The sequence below is a fragment of the Psammomys obesus genome, unplaced genomic scaffold (genome assembly GCF_907164565.1).
Source record: "Psammomys obesus unplaced genomic scaffold, mPsaObe1.curated_primary_1811, whole genome shotgun sequence".
Lineage (NCBI taxonomy): Eukaryota > Metazoa > Chordata > Mammalia > Rodentia > Muridae > Psammomys > Psammomys obesus.
Window position 1 is genome coordinate 104,601 of NW_026593982.1, and position 22,646 is coordinate 127,246.

General features: G+C 50.8%; 1 protein-coding gene across 1 annotated transcript in view; it reads left to right on the plus strand.

The window, feature by feature from the left end:
- Antxr1 (ANTXR cell adhesion molecule 1) overlaps positions 1-22,646 on the plus strand; it is a 167,707-nt gene that overhangs the window by 93,910 nt on the left and 51,151 nt on the right. Inside the window, exons 13-16 of the mRNA XM_055617629.1 lie at positions 1,968-2,063; positions 15,694-15,735; positions 20,936-21,031; positions 21,494-21,661. Coding sequence (XP_055473604.1) covers positions 1,968-2,063; positions 15,694-15,735; positions 20,936-21,031; positions 21,494-21,661 — 402 coding nt within the window. The remainder of the gene's footprint in view (positions 1-1,967; positions 2,064-15,693; positions 15,736-20,935; positions 21,032-21,493; positions 21,662-22,646) is intronic.

The following is a 22,646-nucleotide window of genomic DNA, read 5'->3' on the forward strand; positions in this document are numbered from 1 at the left end:
ACCAAGCACAGTGTAAGAGACAATGTACATTTGCTGCGTGTCCATTCCTCGTGAACTATTAGTTCCCTACGCTCCTAGAAAACAAATTCGTACCTTTTTATTTGGTAGTGACGTTTACGATAAGGCATCATATCGTGGTTAGTGCTTGAGACCCAGGCAGTGGTTTTTCCCAAGGCACAAGAAAATGTTTAAACACTGTACCCTGCACCTTGGCACATCGGAGGCTCCTTGCTAAACCTCTTCTCCACTACACCTAGGTGGAATTATGACCCCAGGCAGCTATCACTGTCCGCTCCGGATGTCTTCCTTAGAAGTTTCTTCCCCCTACCATGAGCCCGTCCTTCACCCTCGCTGCCCACGGAAACTGCCCCGCCTGCCCCAGGAATGCGGCGGCATGCTGCACAGTGTCTCAGGCTGCTCTTCAGTACCTGCGGCATAAACAATAAGGGAGGAGGGTGCCGCGTATAATGTGAATAGCTCCACTCTGCAGTCTTTACGGAAGGCTGCAGTTTTATAAGCCTCTTGGTGACCAAAACACTTATTATTCCAAGTGCAGACAGGTTTACGATCTGAAACATTCACTGTGCTGGTTGCTATGGGGAAAGAGAGGAGAGTTCCAGCTTGGAGTTTGGAGTGATCGCCTGTATGGGGAGGGGGAGCTGGCCCTCTCCACTGTGCTCCCGTCCCATGCTTTTCCTGTCATCAGTTGATACAGAGGCAGCAACTTTCTTTCGTCTCTCTCTGTCACTTAGAACACATACTCAGGCTATGAAACTGGCCCTTAACGCACGATTTCTTGCCGACACTACTAAATGCATGCTCCGTTCCAGCTTTCTGTATGCATGCCTTGGTCCCCTCCTGCCAGGGCCTTGTCTGCTGTTGGACCCTCACTTTCTCCAGCCCACACTCTGGCTGCCCAGCCCTGCACCTGAGCCTGAGGCCTGGCTCCCTTGAGGGCAATCCCACATTCTCAAGCCTTGGCTTCTTGGCTGGAGCCAAGGGTGTTTAGTTCCCTGGCTTTTTGGTCAAAGACATTCCAGAGAGTTCCAGGGAATGAGAGTCACCTTTAAAGCTCTTCCAGAGCCCTCCCGAGCTCTCAGAGTGGGCGTGACTCATATCCTGGCTCTGCCATTAGCTTGTGGGGTCGCCCTGGACCGGCCACCCAGCCTCCCTCCAGTAGCTGTGGGAGGGGGACAGCTCTGAAAGGCTGGTGCACTGGGAATGGGCTTCCTTAAAGATCATGGTGGCAGTGCAGCTGGGCTGCAAGGCTCTCTTCTCCTGAGCCCACAGGTTACCTACTGCATAAGCCTCCTGTGCTCACGCTCTGATGTCCAAGAAGAGGCCCCCGCATGAGTATTCTAAAAGAGCCCCTTACAATACTTCTCATTATGAAAAAAAAGTTTAAAGGAGCGAGAAAATACAGATTTTAAAAAGAAGTAAATTGGCGTACCAATAAAGGTACTTTAATATTTCAATACATACCAATAAACTGTTAGTTAAAATGTCCAGGGTGGGGCAGACACCTGTAAATTTTGGCACTCTAGAACTTGGGAGGTGGAGATGAAAGGATCAGGAGTTCAAGACCAGCCTCGGCCAAATAGTGAATTCAAGCCCACTCTGAGCTACATGGGGTCCTGTCTCTAAAATAAACTATCAGTGAAAATGTTCCCGTGGTGGGGACAGTGCTCAGGAACAAAGGGGGCCTCTCCGCACCTGTAAGATGGACCATTCAGAATGATCCCAAAATAAAGATCAGGGACTCCCTGAAACATCAAATCCATTCCTCTTGGAAGTAGGCTGAAGAGAGTGTGTCGTGAGGCCTTGACCATGAAGGATCAGAGTCTGACTCACGTGTGCAACACACTGTGCTCTTTCCTTCAGCCCCATATCTGCCGTCGTCAGGTGGGGGGTGAAAGGGACGACCCCAGGTGTTCCACCTCACTGACCACCCTCCCTTCACCCCACAGTCAGACGGCTCCATCCTGGCGATTGCCCTGCTGATCCTCTTCCTGCTGCTGGCCCTGGCGCTGCTCTGGTGGTTCTGGCCCCTGTGCTGCACAGTGGTAAGTGGGCCAACCTCAGGCCGCAGGAGGCAAAGGTGACATGGGGGGTGGGGGGCTGGGAGACATCCGGAACCATGACAGTAGGAGATCCTGCATTTTAATACAAAGTATTCAAAATCTGCACAAGCCAGGCTTGGTCACTTAGACCTATGAGCTATGCACTGACAGCATGGGCTGGGGCGAGACTACCAATGGCAAAGCCTTTGGTACAGGCGTGTAGAAGCAGAAGGCCAAGATTAAAGTATATGGGTTTGGTGTTTGGAAAGAACACAGACAGTGCTGGGTGTTGCCGTTATCCAAGAGCACCTTGCTGGTGTCGGGAGTCACTGACACGTTGTACGATGCTGGGTTTATATCTTCGGGAATTGTTTCCCAAAATAAACTTTTCGTGACAGGAAGCAGCATCACCCAAGGCAGGGTTGTTTTTGCAATTTTTCAAACTACTTTTAAATGAATTTGTCTGGTTTAAGTCCCTGTTGCCTGGGAGGGCAGCTAGCGTGTCTTGATGTGGTCTCGTTTTGTAAATCCGAGGCTTCATGTGCGAGAGCAGATCCTGGAAACAATGTCTCCTGTTTGGGATGCTGTTAGCTGGCCCGCCCCTTGTTGCTGAATGTTGGCCTGCACCCCAGTGTTTCAAGTGCCCTGCAAACCCTATGCTGACCACTCACTTCAGGGATCCTGACAGGGGCTGGGTGAAGTCGTGTTTTTCCGGAAGGGGAGTGTAGCTGTACAGGAAAGAGAAGCCTCCCACAGAGACCCATTCAGAGGATTCCGGAAAGTTCCTCCACCCGAGAGACTGCACCCCACAGTCCTGAAACTAACAAAAAGTGTCTTTGTGAACCATGGTCCCCAAACCTCCCTCTGTCACTCTGTCTGACCCTTCTCCAAGTATGGGAACTGTCTCTTGACCCAGTAGCTGAGCTGCATGCCCAAGTTAAGAAAAACAGCTAGAGCCATGAAGGACTTACAAGTGTGGGTGCATGAGGCCTCTCTCTCCACTGCAGCACTTTCTCTGGAGCCATATTCACACTGACCGAGGACCTGCAAGGTTCCCACCCCAAACAGGCCAACCTTAACCCTTCAATGGCTGCCTACCCAGGGTATGGCCTAAAGTGTGACCAGACATCAGGCCCTTAAATTCTCTTTCTGATGGCACAAATAACACACCCATCCATACCTGACCCCCATCCCTGCTGTGTCCCTGGTGGGCAGTGTCTGGTGAATTTTCCATCCCTGCTCCCTGCTCATGACCTCCCCCTGTACCTCGCTGAGTAGGTGCTGTGTTCCCCTGATTTCTGCTGACTCCCTCCAACGTCTCTGCTCACTTTCTCGAGTTCTGCACCTCGTAGTCTCCAGGTTATTTCCGGCCCTCCTCTCCACACCTTATGCCCAGACAATGTTGCTAAATTCAGTGATTCTCACTGTTTCATGTGATCACCCATCCCTGGCATGGCTGCAGACAACCAGGACAGGCCCCTTTACAGGGAACCATTGGGCATCACATTTGCAAGTTCCGCCCTCAGAATGTCCAAACTAAACTCATCACGTTATCCCTGGACCTGTTTGTCCCCAGTGACTGTGCCACTGACCTCCAGCTGCCCAAACCAAAGCCTGAAGTGGCCTCCTGTGTCCCCCACAGGCTCATGTGCCTGAACATTTGCTCTCCAGCTGGTGGCTCTGGTTTTGAAGGGTTAAGAGGTGGGGCCTCGCTGGAGGAAGTGGAACGGGCTTTGAACTTTGGGAACCTCTGAGCACACTCTGATCATTGGCCGCTAACGCAGTGCAAGGAGCGGCCCCACACGCCTGCTGCCGTACCTTCCTCACTCTAACGGGCTGTACTCCTTCTTAGAACGTGCGCCCAAACAAACCCACGCAGCCAGGTTACTTCCTGGCAGGCATTTGTTCTCAGTAATAAGAAAAACTAAGACTAAAACTAGTAACTAATACAGCCTATCTCCCTAAAGCATCCAGATCACCATGGTAACCATCGACCCCAAGTTCCTATGGCTCTTCAGTCTCTTCCCCAGGGTGGCATGCATAGGGCCTATCCCACCTAACCCAGCCTCCTCCAACCTCAACTCTTCACCTTCACCTCCCGGTGTGGCGTTCCGTACCGCAGCTTTCTCATGGAGCCAGTAATGCAGGGGTATTTTGTAGTTGTATTTTTTTATTTGTCTTTGCCTGTTGGAAGCTAAGCGTAGGTACATGTTACCCAGCTAGACCTCAGAGTTCCTGGAGCGTCCAAGTGGATGAGGGTCCACCCTAGCCTGAGAACATTTGAATGCGTTGTCTACCCACTGTGTCTGCATGCGTGCCCACACGCACGCATATGCAGGTACACGCGAGTGTGTGTCTATGTGTACGTGGAGGCCAGAGTCAAGCCTGTGGCGTCATCCTCGCTAACTCACCTCCAATTTGAACTCAAACTCTCGCTAGGTCAGGCTGGCTGGCCAGTGAGCTCCTCCTGCCTTCCCAGCACTGGAAGTACACACCTCACTTTCTTTCTTTTCTTTTTTTTTCTTTTTTTTTTTTTAATAACATGGGTTCCGGGGATTGAACTCAAGTCCTTGTGCTCTCAAGGCAGGCACTGTACAGACTGAGCCATCATCCAGCCTGTGTGCCTCCTCACCACAACCGTCCCGTCTCCTCTTTGCTGGGATTTCCTCTTCTTCATTTTAGATTTGCTTTCTCTGCTGTCATGGGCTTCTCTGTCTTGAAATCATAGGTCACTGATGTCTGCTCCATCACAAGCACCCGTTGCCTGTTTTCCGTCATCTCAGGGCTGCACTGTCCGCCCCACCCATGTCTACTCACGTGCCTATTTCTCCCACTGACTCCAACCGGGGCAAAGACAAAACCAGCCGCAGAGAGTAACTCCAGACTGGAGAGCACTGCCCAGTACATAATTTGTGTATTTTCCGAACTGCGCTATAAAAAGCTGACTCATCTTGTGGGGAGATTAGATACAGAAGGAGCCCACCCACAACACAGAGGAACTGTGGTGAAGGGTAGCTTCCTGAGTGCTCGCATCGTCATCGCTCATGACTTAGCATAGTACAGGCAATTTTTATATATACCATATATGATACAACAAAAGATGCATCGGTTTCTTTTTTTTAATTATAGCATGGGGTGTTTTTTTTAATAATTTTTATTTTTTTATATTAGTCACAGGTTATTTACTTTGTATCCCAGCTGTAGCCCCTTCCCTCATTCCCTCCCACTACCACTCTCCCTCCCTCATCTCCTCCCTGCCCCTTTCCAAGTCCACTGACAGGGGAGGTCCTCCTCCCCTTCCATCTGACCCTAGCTTATCAGGTATCTTCATGACTGGCTACACAGTTCTCCTCTGTGGCCTAGCAGGGCTGCTCCTCCCTCAGGTGAGGAGGGGAGGTCAAAGAGCCCGCCATTGAGTTCATGTCAGAAATAGTCCTTGTTCCCCTTACTAAGGTACCCACTTGGATACTGAGCTACCATGGGCTACATCCAAGTAGGGGTTCTAGGTTATATCCATACATGGTCCTTGGTTGGAGAAACAGTCTCATAGAAGACCCCTGTGCCCAGATATTTTGGTCCTTGTGGAGCTCCTGTCCTCTCCAGGTCATTCTAACTCCCCCTTCTTTCATATGATTCCCTGCACTCTGCCAAAGGTTATGGCTATGAGTCTCAGGATCTGCTTTGATACATTGTTAGGTAGAGTTGTTCAGAGGCCCTCTGCGGTAGGGCTCCTGTCCTGCATACATTTCTTTAAACCTAGACCCGATGTTTAATTTATGGGGAGTGTGTTAGCAACTTTCCTGATGCTGTAACAAAATACCTGGCAAGAGTTGGCTTATGGATGAAAAGGTCTGTCAGTTTAACTTGCCTCATAGTTTGAGATTCGGTCCATCATGGCCCATGGCAGCCTGACATGAGGTGGCTGAGAGAGGGATGCTAGTGCTCAGCTCAACTCCTCCCTTTTCCCAATTTATTCAGTCTGAGGCCCCGGCCCAGGGCATGGTCCTGCCCACATTCATGCAGATCTCCCCTCCTCAGTTAAACTTCTTTGGAAACACGCCCAGAAGCGTGTCTCCTAGGTGACTCTTAATCTGCGCAAATGGACAGTGAATAGTAACCATCACGGTGGGTCAATGGTGTGCCAGGAATCTAAGAAAAGAGATCTTGCCATATTCTGCAAGATAAGCTCTGGGTGAGATGGCTCATTTGGTAAAGGTACTTACCACCACCCCTGACCCCCCGGGGTTCCATCCCCAAAACCTATGTGGTAGAAGAAGAGTACTGACCCCCCACAAGTTGTCCTCTGACCTACACACACACACACACACTTTAATTTATTTAAATGAGTTGTACAATGGTGTGAATATATAACATTACTGAACTGTGCTCATAAAAATAGTGCAACAGAGACTCTATGTCTTGCGGCACTTACCATGGTTAAAGGGACAAGCAATCCCGCTGTACCGTCGCAACTCTTCTACAGACCCCTTGATTGCACCAGCACACCCTCTAGTCAAAGCGAATCGTTATGTTTGAGTCCAGGTAAGAGCAAAGACTGTTGGTTTGTTAGGGCAGGGTTGGCATGTTCATCCATCATGTGCTCTAAGCAAAATCTGTCTCCTTGGTTTTCAGTCACCTTGTGAGCCGTTATCAAGTCGTTTTGTGAAAGGTCACATTTGATTCGTTGTCTTGAATCTCGGGGACAGTCTAGCAAAGAACCTGGTCGGACATCTGTAGTGACCAAGTAGAACCTGATGGCCTTAAAGTGACATAAAAACGAGGTCTTCAGATAGTGCTGCCCACACCTCTCACAATGCCCACAACAAGCATCGCCAAGAAACTTGCTAGTGGTTTGTGTGGCTAAAGCGTGGTACAAACAGAGAGCAACTCACTCAGCATCCTGGGGTTGGGCAGGTGTGCCCCCTGATTGAACGCCAGCCTTCATCTCCCCTCTGGGCCTTCTCAGCCTGCCATTTAGGAAATTAGTTTTCACTGTGCAGCGGTCTGCTCTCCCCTCTGCACCCCTGTTCGCTTCTGCATCCCTGCCCTCCCCTCTGTGCCCCTGCTCCCCTCTGCATCCCTCCTCCTCTCTGTATCCCTTCCCTCCATTCTGCATCCCTCCCCTCCCTTCCCCTCCCCTCTGTATCCCTTTCCTCCCCTTTGCATCCTTCCCCTCCCCTCAATATCCTTCCCCTCTACATCTCCCCCTTCTCCTGCCAGCTTCCCTCTACCTGGGCTCACCTCATTGCTTACCTTGAAATCCACCCACCCTCCCTGCCCCTGGGCCTGCAGGTACAGTGGAAAGAGGTTGGCTGTCACTGGAGGTGACACACTGTCAAAGCCCCCTCATTCCCTGTCAGCTAAAGGATTGGAGAAATCCCTAAACTTCAGATCCCGATGTAAAGAACCAGGAACTGGAAACTGTGCTGCCCCTCGCTGTCCTCCTTTCGTTCTTGCCTCCTTTGAGTCCCTCTGGAGGCTACCTGGTTTGTGGCTCTCAAATTTGGCTGTGTTAGTCTCAAATTGAGACTAGCTGAGTATTAGGTGATCAGGGACAGCTCTTCCAAACTGCATCCACCGGACGATAAAGCCTCTCTTGGTGAAAACAAGCACACCTCAAAACGGGAGGCGTTTAGGCAGTAGCTTGAAAGATGTCGTTAAACTGTCACTGTGCCAGGCTCCCTCCAGCCCCTTATTAGAATGATCTGTGTGCTGAATGCCAACTGTGGAACTCTCCTTCTGGCCTTTTGTTGCCCTCCCCTCCACGCCTTTCGCCTGCTCACACCAAGGACACTGGCATTCTACCAAGTGATGTATTCTACAGTGTATGTATCAAAGATATACAGTCGTAAAGAAGGCTGAAGCAACTCCAAGGCAGAATCTGGGACTGTACCAGCAGCCTCTGTCCTCCCTTTTTGGAGGCTGCATCAGTACCTCCCAGCTAAATACCACATCATCAACAGGGTGACCTCTTGTGGCCTTGCTCAGACTCTGCTGACCCTGCTGGCAGCTGGAATGGCCCTTAACCCAGGCAGAGGCTCCGCCTCCAAGCCTGAGATCATGGGTTTATTTTACTGTGCCACTTCCCAGAGTTCTGCAGTGACCCTGACATGCTATGGTCCCTGTGCCCAGACATTCTGCTAAACCACCATGGCAGGCACTCAGGCCCTATCCATTCCTGCTGTGGCTGTCATTGTGGATGTAGATGAATGTAGCCTATGAACACCTCTAGCCTCAGGCAGACAAGGGGCAATAAACTATTCCAAGTTTGAGTTTACGATGGAGAAAGAAACACAATAGGTCTCATTTCTTTAAAAAGGCCTCATCTCTTTGAAAATTTACTGTACTTCCTTCCAAACCTTCTCAGCACTAGCCTTTGCTCAACGAGAGCTAGGTGAAAGTTCTAGATGGAGGCCGTGCGAGGGAGGCCAGCAGCAATCACTCCACAGGCAGACGTGAGGTTATAGCAAGCTTAGCCAGTCTGCATTGTGGGAAGGATTGTTGACCTGTCTGCCTGTCAGCATCTTCTCTTTCCTATATGTCTTTCATATGGAGTTCTCCACCCACTTATGGTCTCCTGACTGTGGTGGGAGTACTTACTGTAAGACAAGAAAAGAAGGCTAGACTGTAAAACGCAAGCACCTTTCCCTTCTGCTGTGTTAACCTCCTCCGGGTGTGTTTCCAGCACTCTGATGACACAGCATCACTTCTGCACACTTTCTGTTCTGAGGCTGCTTATGAGACTCAGAAGGCCGGGGAGGCAGTGCCTTTAATCCCAGCACCCGGGAAGCAGAAGAGGGCTGGGTCTGTATGCTTTCTAGGTGAGCCTGATCTCCATGGTGAGTTCCAAGCCAGCCAGGATTGCTGAGCGAGACCTTGTCTCAAATAAATAAGTAAATAGGAGAAATTTAGGAAGATACCTAAATCAGCCTGGGACTTCCACACATGCCCACACACTCATTCATACATCACAAAAGATATTCTAAATACATATGTACATATTTATACACACACACACACACACACACACACACACAATTAAACTAACCCTCAGAGGAGACTATAAATACTGATTTTTTTATAATCAGTTACTCTTGACTCCATAGGAAAACAAAAACAACAAAAATCCTGGATAAACATAAGACTCAGGAAAATATGGGACATTTCCAGGGACAAGAGAAAGGGGCATCATGTCAGCTGGCCTCAAGGAGGCTTGGTGGCCTCAGTGTCCCATAGCTTTGGCTCAGTAGCCCTCGGTAAACATGGAAGCTCTTGGGAGTTGGGAGTGAGTGCTCTACCTAAGTCAGGTCCTTGGATGAGAATGGGCAGTCGTGAGAATTCAAGACTGCAGCCTCTCAGAGTTTGAGAGTTTGTATTTACACCACGAGGGCTCCTCTGCATCACCAGCAGAGGAGTGAGCCCATGTCAGGAGGACATGCAGGAAGAAACCTGAGTGTTCTGATAGACTCGTGGCTCAGTGGATAGAGAGCTGGCTTCATGAAGGACTCAGAGGGGAGGGGGGACGCAGAGGGGAAGGGGGAGGCAAAGAAATGACTCAGCAGTTAAGAGCATTTGCTGCTCTTGCAGAGAACCTGAGTTTGGTCCTCAGCACCTACATGAAGAGACTCACAACTACCCGTAACTCCATTTCAAGGGGATCTGACACCCTCTTCTGGACTCTTTGGGTACTGCAGACATGTAATGTACATACAGACAAGCAGGCACACATACGAACATATAAATCTAAAAAACTAAACACAACATCTTATGAAAACAACACACTGAAATAATGCTAAACAATGCTAAGCTCAATAACAGTTTTCATTTTTTTCAATGTCGAACTTTCTAACTTTTTATTACATTTATTCATTACATTGTGTGTGTGTGTGTATGTGTGTGTGTGTTACTTAGATAACGACTTACAGGAGTGAGTTCTCTCTTTTCATTATGTGGGTCATAGAGATCAAATTCAGGTCATTAGGCTTGGCACCTTTATCCACTGAGCCATCTTGCTGGCCCTGGACGCTACAAATTACTAATAAAAATACAGAAAATGCACACCTTTAATCTGGTGTATAAGGAATAAGCACACACGCTGTGGCTAGGAGCATGAAGGTGACATAGCCACGCTCCTTAGAGCAGAGGCTAGCCAGGAGAGACGTCACAGAACATCACTGTTCCATCAGCACTGCCTGAGATGGAAACTCTGCCATCCGTGCGGTTCACATGAGGCTCAGTGTCATGCGAGAGCCATCCTGCTCTCGGCATTGTTCCCCGTTCTACACATGCCTGTGGCCCAGGTAGAACAAAGAGGGCTCCAGAGCCCCACTGTCTGTCTTCTCTCTGGAACCCCACTGTCCTTTCACTGGCTTTCAGCGAGGTCTCCCTGAAGTCCCACTGGGCTTCTTTGCATCTGTGGCTCTCCCAGCATCCTGTCTTTCACCACTGTCCAAGCTCGTCTCCTACATTCTGAAGGTTTCCTTCCTTCATGTAACCAGGACACACCCTATCTCATGGCTGATGTATACAGTTTCCCCAAAAAGAGAAGAGCGCACACTCAGGACCACAGTCCCTGCTTGACTGCACATGTAAATGAAAGCGAGAAAGCAGATGAGGCGTGCGTGCATGTGTGGGACTTGAATTTCCTGTCCAGCTCACTACCGGCTGCTCAACCTTTCCCCCTCAGTGACACTAAGTAGAATGTCACATCCGTCTCTACATCTATGGTGAACATTCAATGAATTCTGCCACCACTACCACACACAAAACTAAAATAATTGTTAATTTCTCTTTGACCTTTGAAAATCATCTCTTTCACGCTAGTACAATTTCTCAGTCTTGTGATTTTTTTTTAACAACTATTATGCCTACCACACGTGAACAAACACACAAGGGGTGGACTGTGTTGTAACCACACAGATGGTGTACGCAATGTTGTCCGATCTCCATCCAGGACACCAGTTTGGGACCTGGTACTGAGAAGCAAAATGTCAACCCACGGTGCCGGGAACGGGCTCAGAAGCTGGAGCTTAGCAGCAGAACGGGCCTGAGTGGTGTCTAGAAAAGTAGCAGTTAGCCCTCGGTCCGGTCCATCCCTGGTGCTGTGAGATTTCCCACCATGCATCAGTGACCCAGGCTGCTCTGGTATGAGAGACTTTGAATATCTTAATTACCCCTCCCCCCCACCAAAAAAAAAATAAGCAGGAGGATTGAGGGGCCAGAAGTGAGTCTTACATCACTAAGTGCTAAGTGTACACTTGAGAACAGGGCAGTTGCGAAGAATAAGAAACGATTCCTGTACCTTCTCCTTCAGAGAAGCACATTCCTTCCTTCCTTCCTTCCTTCCTACCTTCCTTCCTTCCTTCTTTTCTTTCTTTCTTTCTTTCTAGAGATAGTAATTGAGCAACATGCTCTGAGCTACGAGTCAGAGACAAAAACTAGTCACATGTGCTTGTATCTTCCAGAAGCTCAGAGTCCACGGTGGCAAAAAAGAGCTGTGAATGCAGCCTAGAGTTCACTGCCAATAGTGTGGACTACAAATAATAAGATCTGTGCTTGAGTCCCAGGAAGCCTCATAGCTGGGCTTGTCCCAGGCTGCGACAGCTCACTCTGCAGATGAGCCCAAGAGAGGAGGCAAAGGCATGCCTTGAAACAGAGCCAAAGTTCTTGTGTCCTTACCCCATGATGGTAGAGGCACTCGAGAGACCAGATAGCTGAGCAAGGACACTGTCAATTTTAAGATCAAGTATTCCAGGGCAGCTGGGTTTGGGTTTTATTTATTGTTTAGTTCCTGCCCTGGTTAGCTTTAATAGTCAACTTGACACAATCTAGAGTCACCTGAGAGATTGTCCAGATCAGAGTGGCCTGACTGTGAGGCACTGTCTTGATTGTTGATTGATGTGGAAGGGCCCAGCCCACTGTGGGTGGCACCGTTCCCTAGACAGGCGATCCTGGGCTGTGTGAGAATGCTAACTAAACATGGGAGCACAGCCGGCAAGCGAAGATCCTCCAAGTTCTGGCTTGAGTTCCTGCCTCAACTTCCCTCAGCAATGGACCTGAAAGTATAAGCCAAATCAATGCTTTCCTCTAAGTTGCTTTTGGCCAGAGTGTTTTATTACAGCGTCAGAAAGGAAACAATAACAGTTGTTTTTGAGACGTGGTATTGATGTGTAACACAGACTGGCCCCGAACCTGAGATCCCCTCCTCTTGTCCCACAAGCACTGGCATCACAAACCCGTGCCACACAGGACTTAGAGACGCTGTTTCTGTTCAGCCAGAGAAATTCGCAGCACAGCACTGTGGGGATGTCTGGCCTGTCACACAGCACACCTCTGCCCAGAGCTGATTGGTGCAGACAGACTGGTTAGAAAGAAGCTAATTCATGGTTCCCAGAATGTGGTCCACACATTCTCGGGACTGGCATTGTTTGGGAATCTTCTAGAAATGCAAGTGCCTGGCCCCAGTCTGCTGAGGAGAAAGTGCAACTTTCTGAGCAATTTGGCAACTGCTGAGCTCATTAAAATCAGAGGACGAGTACATAGCTCTGTTAGCAGATTCATCGGCCTCAGCTATTCCCTCGGGCCTGTGTAGACCACAGAGAGAGGCCCGTGTGTCGGCAAAGCAGGAGAGACCAGCAGGTGGGAGATGCAGAGGAGGCTGTGGGCATGCCAGGAGTGTGTAGCTCATATGCAAACAACATGGAGACATAAATACAGACTGCAGAGAGTGGGGCCAGAAAATTCCTTCTGTTCAGCGCCATGTCTTGTGCCAGGAAATAAGCATCTGCCTCCCGGGAGCCTTTTAGCTACCGCCCAGCTCCTATAATGGAGAGAAGAGGCAGCAGGGAGGGGGGTGTAAGGTCATGAGCCAGGGGAGGCGGCTTGGTGGTTAAGACTGCTAGCTGCTCTTGCAAAGGACAGGGGTTCAGTTCCCAGCACCCACGCAAAGGTTCCCAATAAGCCCAGCTCCGGGGGACCAGACACCCTCTCCAGGAACAATAGGTACTTCCGTGGTGCATTTACATACACAAAGGCAAAACATTCATACACACCAAAAATAAAAATAAGTCTGTAAAGTCATGTGGGGACAGTAGTAGAGACTGTCCCCGTGGCTGATAGCCAGGCTGCGGCATCCTGCCTTCCTGTGCGTGGAGGCCTGACTTCCACCCGAGCGCCCTGTCCAGTGAGGAAGGACGGCTGATAGGTGGTGCCGTAGACCTGTGGCCAGAACACACTCGGTTCCAAAGCGTGGGGTCACAGCAGCTGAGGCAGCACGACCAAGCGCGGCTCCGGGAAATGAGACTTCGCCGGAGCGTTTCCGAGGGAGGGAAAAGACCACGCAAAATAAAGCCGAGGGCGCATTCCCTCACCTCACAGTGGTGAAGCCGCTCTTGGGGGGCCTAGCCTTGACTTGACTATCTGCAGGAATCGGAGCAGCCCAGGCTTGACACACGTCACAGCTGCTCGGCCCTCGCTGCGCCTCCAGCAGCCACCTCGGGTGCTCACAGGGCCTGAACGTGGCTTGGGTGTGAGCCCGGCACCGAGCACTTACCTGCATGTGCGGCACCCTGGCTTTGAAGCCCAGCATGCGAGGGCATGTACACATATGCCTATGTGCTTGTGGAGACCAGTTAGATGTCTGAGTCTTCCTCGCTGGCTCTCCACTTTATTTCTGAGACAAACCTGGAGCTCTTGGATTAGTCTAGGTTGGCTGGCCAGCAAGCCCAGGATCGCCCTATCTCTGCCTCCCCAGTCCTTGGATCACAGGCACAGAACGCCACGCCTGGCTGTTCCATGGGTGGTTGGGACTGACCTCGCTCCTGGGTTCTGCTGCTCCTGCAGCAAGCACTTTGCCAACAGAGCCGTCTCCTCAGCCCTGTCATGTGCTGACTTGCATGAGGCTGCTGACATCCCTGAATCCCATGGGCACTGTCCAGACACCAGGCTCCTGTCTCACTGTGTTATGGAGCCAGCTGTATGGTCACCTGGCTTACGCAGAAGGTTATTAAAGATCCAATAAAGGAAGTAGCAGGTGCCTTCCTCTCTGAGCTACCTTCACAGCGCTGGCCCCGTACACGCAATTGCTCAGGCTGACTCAACTCCTGCAAGGTTTATGGGCTCGCTCTGATTGAACCGATGAGGCTGCAGGAGACCCAGAAGCTTCTCAGACCCTCACCGTTGGGAGAAGGCAGGTCTGGGGCTGACATTTGACAGCTGTGCTAGGCTTCCCTGCCCTGAAGCAGCAGTCTTGAGACTCTTCAGAGCTGGGGACATTGTCTTGCCCACTGCATGTGCCTTTTTGCAAACATCCTGCCACCGCCCACCCCCTTCTCCTCCCATTCAAGTCATTGCCCCCACCTCCTCACCCCTTCCTCCAGCTTCCTCCCATTTCCTGTTTCAAAATAATTTGCTGTCTCTGGAATGATGGCAGGCCAGCATCGGGCAGTAACGGTCTTCCCCAGAGATTCCCCTGAGGGAGTCCCAGAAGGGAGCTGAGTGGGTGAGCGGAGTCACGGCTTCCCACAGCAACAGGAAGTGGAAGCAGATCAAACAGTAGTTCTAAACCCCAAGAGGTCTTCATCCCAGCCTCTTCAATTAATGGATACCGTCCTCAGACGCTTGGAGTCCCTCAGTGCCCTGGTTGCTTTTGGTAGGCTGTCTAATCAGTGGAGACAACATTAGAGGGTATGATAGGACACAGACACAGGTGGGACCAGCACTCCGTGTTACTAAACTGGAGGGGAATGCGTTTAGCAGGAAGGTGAGGAGATGCCTAAGGGGGTGCCTGGGCAAGAGGCTGAAAGATGCCTGAACACCCACCTGCAAAATGGGCAGCCCTAGCACTGAGACAGTAAAGGTTACAGGGCAAGCTCTGTGTGGGCCAGATGTTACCTAAAGAAAGTGTTCCGTGTGGGGTCTCAAAATTCTAACAGTAAGCATGGGTGATGGTGGCTAATCCCTGAGGAATGCCCAGGATCATGGACAGGACCTAGAGTCCGGTTAACTGCCTGACTTTCCTTTTATGAGCGGAGTTATCGGGCCAGCCATCGTGTTTCGGGGAAGGACTCCCAGTGACTTACCGGAACTGTCTGTGTGTCTTTCTCCACACAGTGGACAGGGCAGTTGAGGAACACCCTTATGAATATGAAATATGAACTATCTTTGGCTCTGAATTGCTGTACCTGGAGGAGAGCCCTGGGCAGCCCTCCTCGGCTGCCTTCTCTCACGGGTTGCCCAGCCCGAATCACATCCTCTCTCCACATGGACCCACTGAGGCCAGTGAGGGAGGAGGACTTCTGGCCATCTAAGCCTGGTCCTTACCTAGCAGGTCTCTGTATCACAATCCTTTGTTAATATGTAGATGGTCGGGTGGAGCGGGGAGTGGATCATATGTGAGTGACCCAGAAAATAGCTTTCCCCATGAGACAAACCAGCTGTGGCACGTGCTCCTCTAGACAGGACTACAACACTAAGCAGCACCCAGGTCCTGCTCTCATGGGGCTCCCCTGTCCAGCCAGGTCACAGCCTAGGCTAAGGCACCGTGCTTCGGGCCATTCCCACTGGGATTACGCAGACATCTTAGGAGGCAGGAGGCCTGAGACCCCCCCTGACCTGTTCTCCCTTTCAATTACAGATCATTAAGGAGGTTCCCCCGCCCCCTGTGGAGGAGAGTGAGGTAAGTGCCCAGAGTGGGGCGCATCTGGGTGGGAAGGTGGCAGGGGCGGGCGCTGGCTGAGCAGGGCTGGGCCCCACTGCATGGGAAAGGGAGCCTTTGGGCCTTTCCTAACCAGGGTGAACAAGACCTGAGCACAACTGGAGGCCAGAGGCTGCCTGATCTCTTCCCACAAAGGCCCGTTTTGTCTGTTTCTGTTTGTTTTCTTCTCAAGGGTGTTTGGGAGGTGTTCTGGTAGCTTTTGAGGGGATGGGTTTGGGTTGCTGGCTGTTGGCTGTACTGGCACCCAGGATCTCACACTTGCCACACGGCTCCCCACCTGAGCACTGAGCACACAGCCTCCGCCTTTTGGAGACTGGGTCTCATGTGGCACAGGCTGCCCTTAGCTCACGTTGCTCCTACCTCAGCCTGCCCAGTGCTGGGATCTCGGATGTGTCTCCCTGCACCCGCAGTGATTTGGGGCTGGGAGGGTCTAATTTCTCCTCTGACACGTTGTAGGATTCTCGTGCAGCTACAGATGTGCACTCCACGTGTGTAGGTTATGGCAAATTTGTCATGCTCTGCAGACAATCGCCGCCTCTAAGGCTGATGCCAAGTACCCCATTTTTCTTTAATTTAAAACAGTGCTGTGGAGAATCTGCCAGGTGGTCATGAATCCACACTGGAGCAGAATATGCTAATATCCGGGCCTCGCTCTCAAATCCTCACTGCTACAGACAAACCCTCAGACTCTTCCATGGGCCAGCAAGCCGCTGTGGTGCAGGGCAACTCTACTAAGCTAGCTGAGGCGTTAGCAGCTGGTTCCTGGGGGGGGGGGGAGTTCCCCACAAATGGCTTTCCTAGCCTGAGGTAGCCGGGATGTTAAGACATAACATCTGCCATGTAGGTGTCCTCCCTCTGAAAACTTAGGTGACATGACGGGCATGTTGGTGACATTTCCAGTTCTCAACTGGGTTCCTGAAGTCTCTGTGTGCATCCCAGACACCACTGCTCAGTCCTGTGCCAGCTCAGCCTCCCTGTGCCAGCTCAGCCTCCCTACACAGAAAGATTAAGTTTAAAACTCGATGAGTCTCTTGTGTGCTGAATGCTGCGTGAGTGCCAAGAGACTTAATAGCAGCGATCAATTAAAGCACATCTTGCAGGAATGTTAACTCTCTGCCCAGAAATCAAGGGAGGAAATTACATTGCTGTGCAGAGAGGAGGGGGGAGAGAGCCCTCTCTCCGTGTCAAGTCTGTCCTTGACATGGAGAGCAGGAACCACAGCTATCCCGAGGTTCCCTCTGACTTTCCCTGTGTTATACGCAACCATCTCTTAGAACCCCCAAACAAAAGGAGAGTGAAGCTCCCTGCCGGGGCTGCTGTCAGCTCTGGGGTAAAAATGTTCCCTCCCTGGACTTTGTTCAGAGTGGCTCCTCCTGGCGCTTGCTCTGCACTAGCCTTTAGAAGGTGATGGCTGGAGATTTTGGTACTGGGGTGCTGTGGGGTCTGATGTGCTCTGCATGTTGCATCTGGCACAAGGGTCCATGCACTGTGGATGCACAGACATGGATTGGATGCAAGGCAGGAGCCCGAACAGAAAAGAACAGACAAAAGCAAGGGAAGGGAAGGAATTGAGTTTTTTTTTTTCAGCTCCATTTAATATTTTATGGAGACTGTACTTTGAAAAAGGCAAACAGAGTTCCTGAAACAGAATGATGATCGTGGACACTTGGGACCTGAAGGCTTGTGGGAGGCTTAAGACGGCTTCCTACTGCCGAGAAGATTATTTCAGCATGCAGCCCAGAAGCTTCTTGGGGCTCTAGTCCTCTTTCTAATATGCTCTGGCAGGAAGAAATGAGAGAGGAACCCCACAGAAAGGAATAAGGGAACTTAGAACAAGTATTTTATAGAACCCTCTGAAGCTCACAGTCGGCATCTAGACAGCCTTCCCCAGGCCAGCCATGTATGCAGATCTCACCAAGGCCTGGAGCACAGCTTGTGAGCACGTGAGCACTGACATCACAGAGTGCCCGGGAAGAAGGAAGTCCTTCTGTCAGCTGGATGCCTCCTTTCCCCTTCTTGGTGGTCTCTGGCTATTGCCTTAAATCCCCGCTCTGCGTCACAGCTTAGGGCCATTAGACACTCAAGGGTTAGGAACTATCTAGTCAACCTTAGCATAAGCTGGGAGTGATGGTGCATGCTGGTAATCGCAGCCCTGGGGAGGCTGAAGCAGGAAGGCTTCAAGCTTGAGGTCAGCCTGGGCTCTGTAGAAAGACCATGGCAACATGGGGTAGGGATCGAGAGAAGGAGAGAAGACAAGCCTGGTGTGTGTGTGTGTGTGTGTGTGTGTGTGTGTGTGTGTGTGTGTGTGTATGAACGAGCTAAGTGTTAACTGACCCTCATCAGCTTTATAACCTGAATCACATCCTGAGGGAGGCTGTCTTAGTTAAGGTCACTGCCACTGTAATGAAACACCATGGCCAAATGCAGCTTGCAGAGGAAAGTGTTTATTTTGCTCACTGTCCCATGTAGCAGCTCATCATCAAAAGCAGTGAGGGCAGGAACCTGGGGGCAGGAGCTGATGCAGAGTGCTGCTTCCTGGCTCACTCAGCCTGCTTTCTGGACATGTCCCACAGGTGGCCCCACCCACAAGCGCCCTCCCACATCAGTTACTAGTTAAGAAAATGCCCTACAGGCTTGCCCACAGCCCAATCTTAGGCAGGCATTTTCTCTCCTGAGCCTCCCTCCCCTCTGATGACTCGAGCTTGTGTCAACTCATGCTTATTACCCTGATCACACAAACATGTATGTGTGTGCATGTGTGAGAGAGAGAGAGAGAGAGAGAGAGAGAGAGAAGAGGAAGAGGAGAGGGAGAGGAGAGGGAGAAGAGAGAGAGAGAGTTCAGTGCTCTGTATGTTTAAAAAAGAAGAAAGAAAAGAACTCCCAAGAAAATATTGCTGATTACAGAAGAACATCTATGATTACTAAAGAACAGAGGAGAGTCACAGTGTTGACTTTCCTCACTGTGTATAGGCAGGTGATCACGCCATGACATGCTAAATGCAATTCAGAGGGGAAATTTGAATCCTTCAGCTCTGGTTTGTATTTACAAGAAGTCTTGCTGAACTGTCGAGGCCTGTGAAACAGATGAGAGGGTCCCCGCAGCTCATCCCGAAGGCCAGACCCTGCCGTGGGTTCCGCTTACTCAGTCCTCCAGCCTGGGCACTGCTGCTGCCTTGGTCTTCCTTCATGCCATCCGACTCACAGAGCGGCCCCCTCTGTAGATGTGAGCAGCTGCCTTCCTCCATCTGCCTCTTACACTGTGCTGCCATGAGGGCTCACTGCACAGGCTGGAGGGAGTGAAGGGAAGGACACGGCTCTTGTTTGGGGTTACACAGGGTTTATCATATGGCTTCAAGATGTGCTGAGGGTTTGACCGAAGTAAGGGACCGGAGGGCAGTGCTGTGCGGCTGTGGATACAGCTGGCTCTCCTCTCCTACTCTGTCACCCCATCCTCTCCTTGCCATCGCCTGTGGGTGCCCTCACAGATTATGGTGGCTCAACCCACTCTTTTCTGCCCACCCCCTGCTGATTTACCACAAGGTCCTGGCTCCTGATGCTTGATGCTATGAAACAGTTTGGCTCAGCCAATCCTTACCTCCAGGAACTATGGACGCCACCAAAGTTTCTTTAAAAAAAAAAAAAATCTGTGCTTCTGGTCCTCCCTCCTGGATACATCTCTGAAGGTGATTGGAGACACCTTCCAGAAGCCCGTGTTCTTTAACTAGATGTAGGACCCCTCCCTCAGATAGTGTTGGCTGTCACAGGGTATGTGCTGAGCCCTATGAGTTTACTTTTGGCCAAGGGCAAACACACATCAAAGGTTCTCCTCCCTCCCTGGGATTGTGCAACTCTCCAGGCTCTGAGGCGTACCCAGAGTTGTGCTTACTGCAGAGAAATTGACTCTCCCTTTGCTCAGACCTAGTGTTGACTTTGGTGGCCATTGTTTGGAGGAGAAGCTCCGGTCAGAGACTAAAGTGAGGCTTGGTGGGCTGAGCATATGTCAAAGCATTTCCTGCTGTGAATCTACACTGGGGACAAGGGATGTATCTATCTCTGATGGCCTGTCTTCCTTTTCCAGGACCCCACACACATGAGAGGGGAGAAGTAGAGAGAGGGGTCCCTGGAGTATGCTAGGAAGCCAAGAAAAGGATAGAGATGGGCCCGGCACCATGGTGCACTCCTCCCAGCTCTCAGGGAGGCAGAGGCAGGCAGATCTCTGTGAGTTCGGAACCAGCCTGGTCTATAAAGCAAGTCCAGGACAGCCAAGGCTACACAGAGAAACCCTGTCTCGGAAAAAAAAATAGAGATGGATTTTTGTGTGTTACATACAAAAGCATTCAGAGTATTTCCAAATTTGGAAAAAGGAAAAATAAAAAGATGTGAATCAAGTGCTTATATGAAGGGTTGGGGCCATTCACTGGACAGGATAGCAAGACACCAAATCAGAACTTTGCCTCCCCTGCTCTGGACCTGACAGTTACTTATGCATCACGGAACAGCTGTGTAGATGGTGTCCAGTGTCTGCACTTCTGTAATTAACAAACGAAGACACTCATAAAACCATCTCCTCCTAATGCTGACCGTCTAACACAACAGCCAAGGGTGGATAGTTTATAAAAAAAAAAATAATTTCTTTCAGTTCTGGAGATGCCATTCTGGGAAGTCCAAGGGCAAGGGATCTTCATTCAATGGGGCCCTCTCATGCATGTATCATCCGTGGCTGAAGTAGAAGGGCAAGAAAGTTTAGCAAAAGAGAGCAACCAAGTCATGGCTCCACTGCCGCTGCTCACTTTATGACAAGGCCAGTCTTCAACAACTCACTTTATGAGGACACTGCCCTCAGAGCCAGTCACCTCCCGTCAAGCACTGTTGCATTAAGGATGACGCTGTTCCCAGGGCACAAAGTTCAGCGGCACATCCAAACAGCACCGTGTCATGAAGGAAAGACCCTGCTCCCCAGGGCTGTCCGCAGACTGTTTAACCACCACTTCACGGATCAGGATAGTGATGTGTGGAGGCTCCGTGAGCTCCAAAGGCAAGAGCGTGGGGACTCAACTGTGTGGCCTGAGACTGTGTAGTTTGACTGTTCCAGCTTGCCCACCATAGTGGACACACACAGCTTCAGGGGTCTTGAACTTTATGTGTCACAATCTCTCGGCAGGAAGAAGACGATGACGGTCTGCCGAAGAAAAAATGGCCAACGGTAGATGCCTCTTACTATGGTGGCCGTGGTGTTGGAGGCATCAAAAGGATGGAGGTAAGAGCACAGCCATTGTCTTTGTGCCAGCCACCTGCAGCTAGAACCCCAGAGCGAATGCTGGTAGACCAGGCTTGAGGTGTGGGGAGATGGTGCCTGTGAGGTACAAAGGTGGGGAGGTGGAATGGTATAGCCTTTAGCTGCAACCTGAGTCTTGCCATCACAGGTCAGGAGAGGCCACTCATCTGCCAACCTCCCCATCCCCGCCAGGGGTTCCTTTCTTCACTGAACTAAAACCCCACTTTCATACCCACCCAAGAGTTCTACCTCTAATTCTCCCAGCCCGTGGCTCCCTGCTTCTTTCACCCCTCCTGCTCTCCAATTTTCCCTTTTCCACACACCTTACTTCTCTGGCTCACGATCCTGAGGGAACAGAGGACCTGGTAGCATGCACCTCTCTGTCCTGTCAAGGGGCACACTGCAATCACATGACTCTGTCCTGTGGAATTTCATTTATGTTAGGTCCGCTGGGGAGAAAAGGGCTCCACAGAAGAAGGGGCTAAGCTGGAAAAAGCAAAGAATGCGAGAGTCAAGATGCCAGAGCAGGAGTATGAGTTCCCCGAACCCCGAAATCTCAATAACAACATGCGTCGGCCTTCTTCTCCCCGGAAGTGGTACTCACCCATCAAGGTATGTCTCTACCCAGAATCCCTCCAGTATTCCCTCTCTCCAGCTGTGATCACCTTTCTTCTACCCTCGGCTCTAGGCTCTAATCCACCCTGGGAAGTTAAAGCCATGGGAGGTGATTCATGCTCCTAAGGGCCTCTTGTCACTGTGGGTATACTTGGCCTTGAACTCCTGTGAGGGGTCAGCACACTTCTTCATGTCCTTGTCCCTCCGAAGTATGACAGCCATCAGAACCCCACAAACTCATAGCAGAGGACTCTAGACATAATCCACCCCAATTTCCAAAGTCTTTTCTCCAAGGTTTGCAACCCAAGGTCCCAACTGGACCCATTCCTGAACCTCTAGGAAAAGTGTGAGAACCAGTCAGTTACCTTTCCTGCCCACACACATTCCTTGCCCCTCTGCTGGGAGCTGCATAGGCACTGTTTGTCCTTCTCTGAGTATTTCTTAGCTCTAGAACAACCCTCATACAAATGCCAGGTCCGGGGAGATGGCTGAGTCTCTAAAGCGATTGCTGATGAGTAAGCAAAGATCCCTGTGTACTCTGGGTTCAGAGGGAGACCACATCTCTAAAAGTAAAGCAGAGACCACCTAAGAAGGACACCAATCAACCTCTGACCTCCCCACGTGCATGTGCACGCCTGTAGGTAGAGTTAAACTGGAGTGGTGGCTGCTGTTTCTCAGCCGAATGAGCTCGGGCTCGGAGAAACTTTGGAGCAGTTTCCGTTCGGGCTTGCTGTGTTTAAAGCTGAGGTTCTTTTTTTAGGATAAGCCTCCCTGAGGCAAAGGGTTGAGGCCTGGGCTGTGGGTGAAGCCCAGCTGGCGGCAGGAATGGCTGCTGCTGCTAATTCTTCTCCAGTGAGGAACGTGCGGTGGCGTGCAGACATGTGCAGACAGGAAGGAGCCAAGAGGATCCTCAGAGATGAGAGAGAAGAAAAAAAGTGTGTGTGTGTGTGTGTGTGTGTGTGTGTGTGTGTGTGTGTGTGTG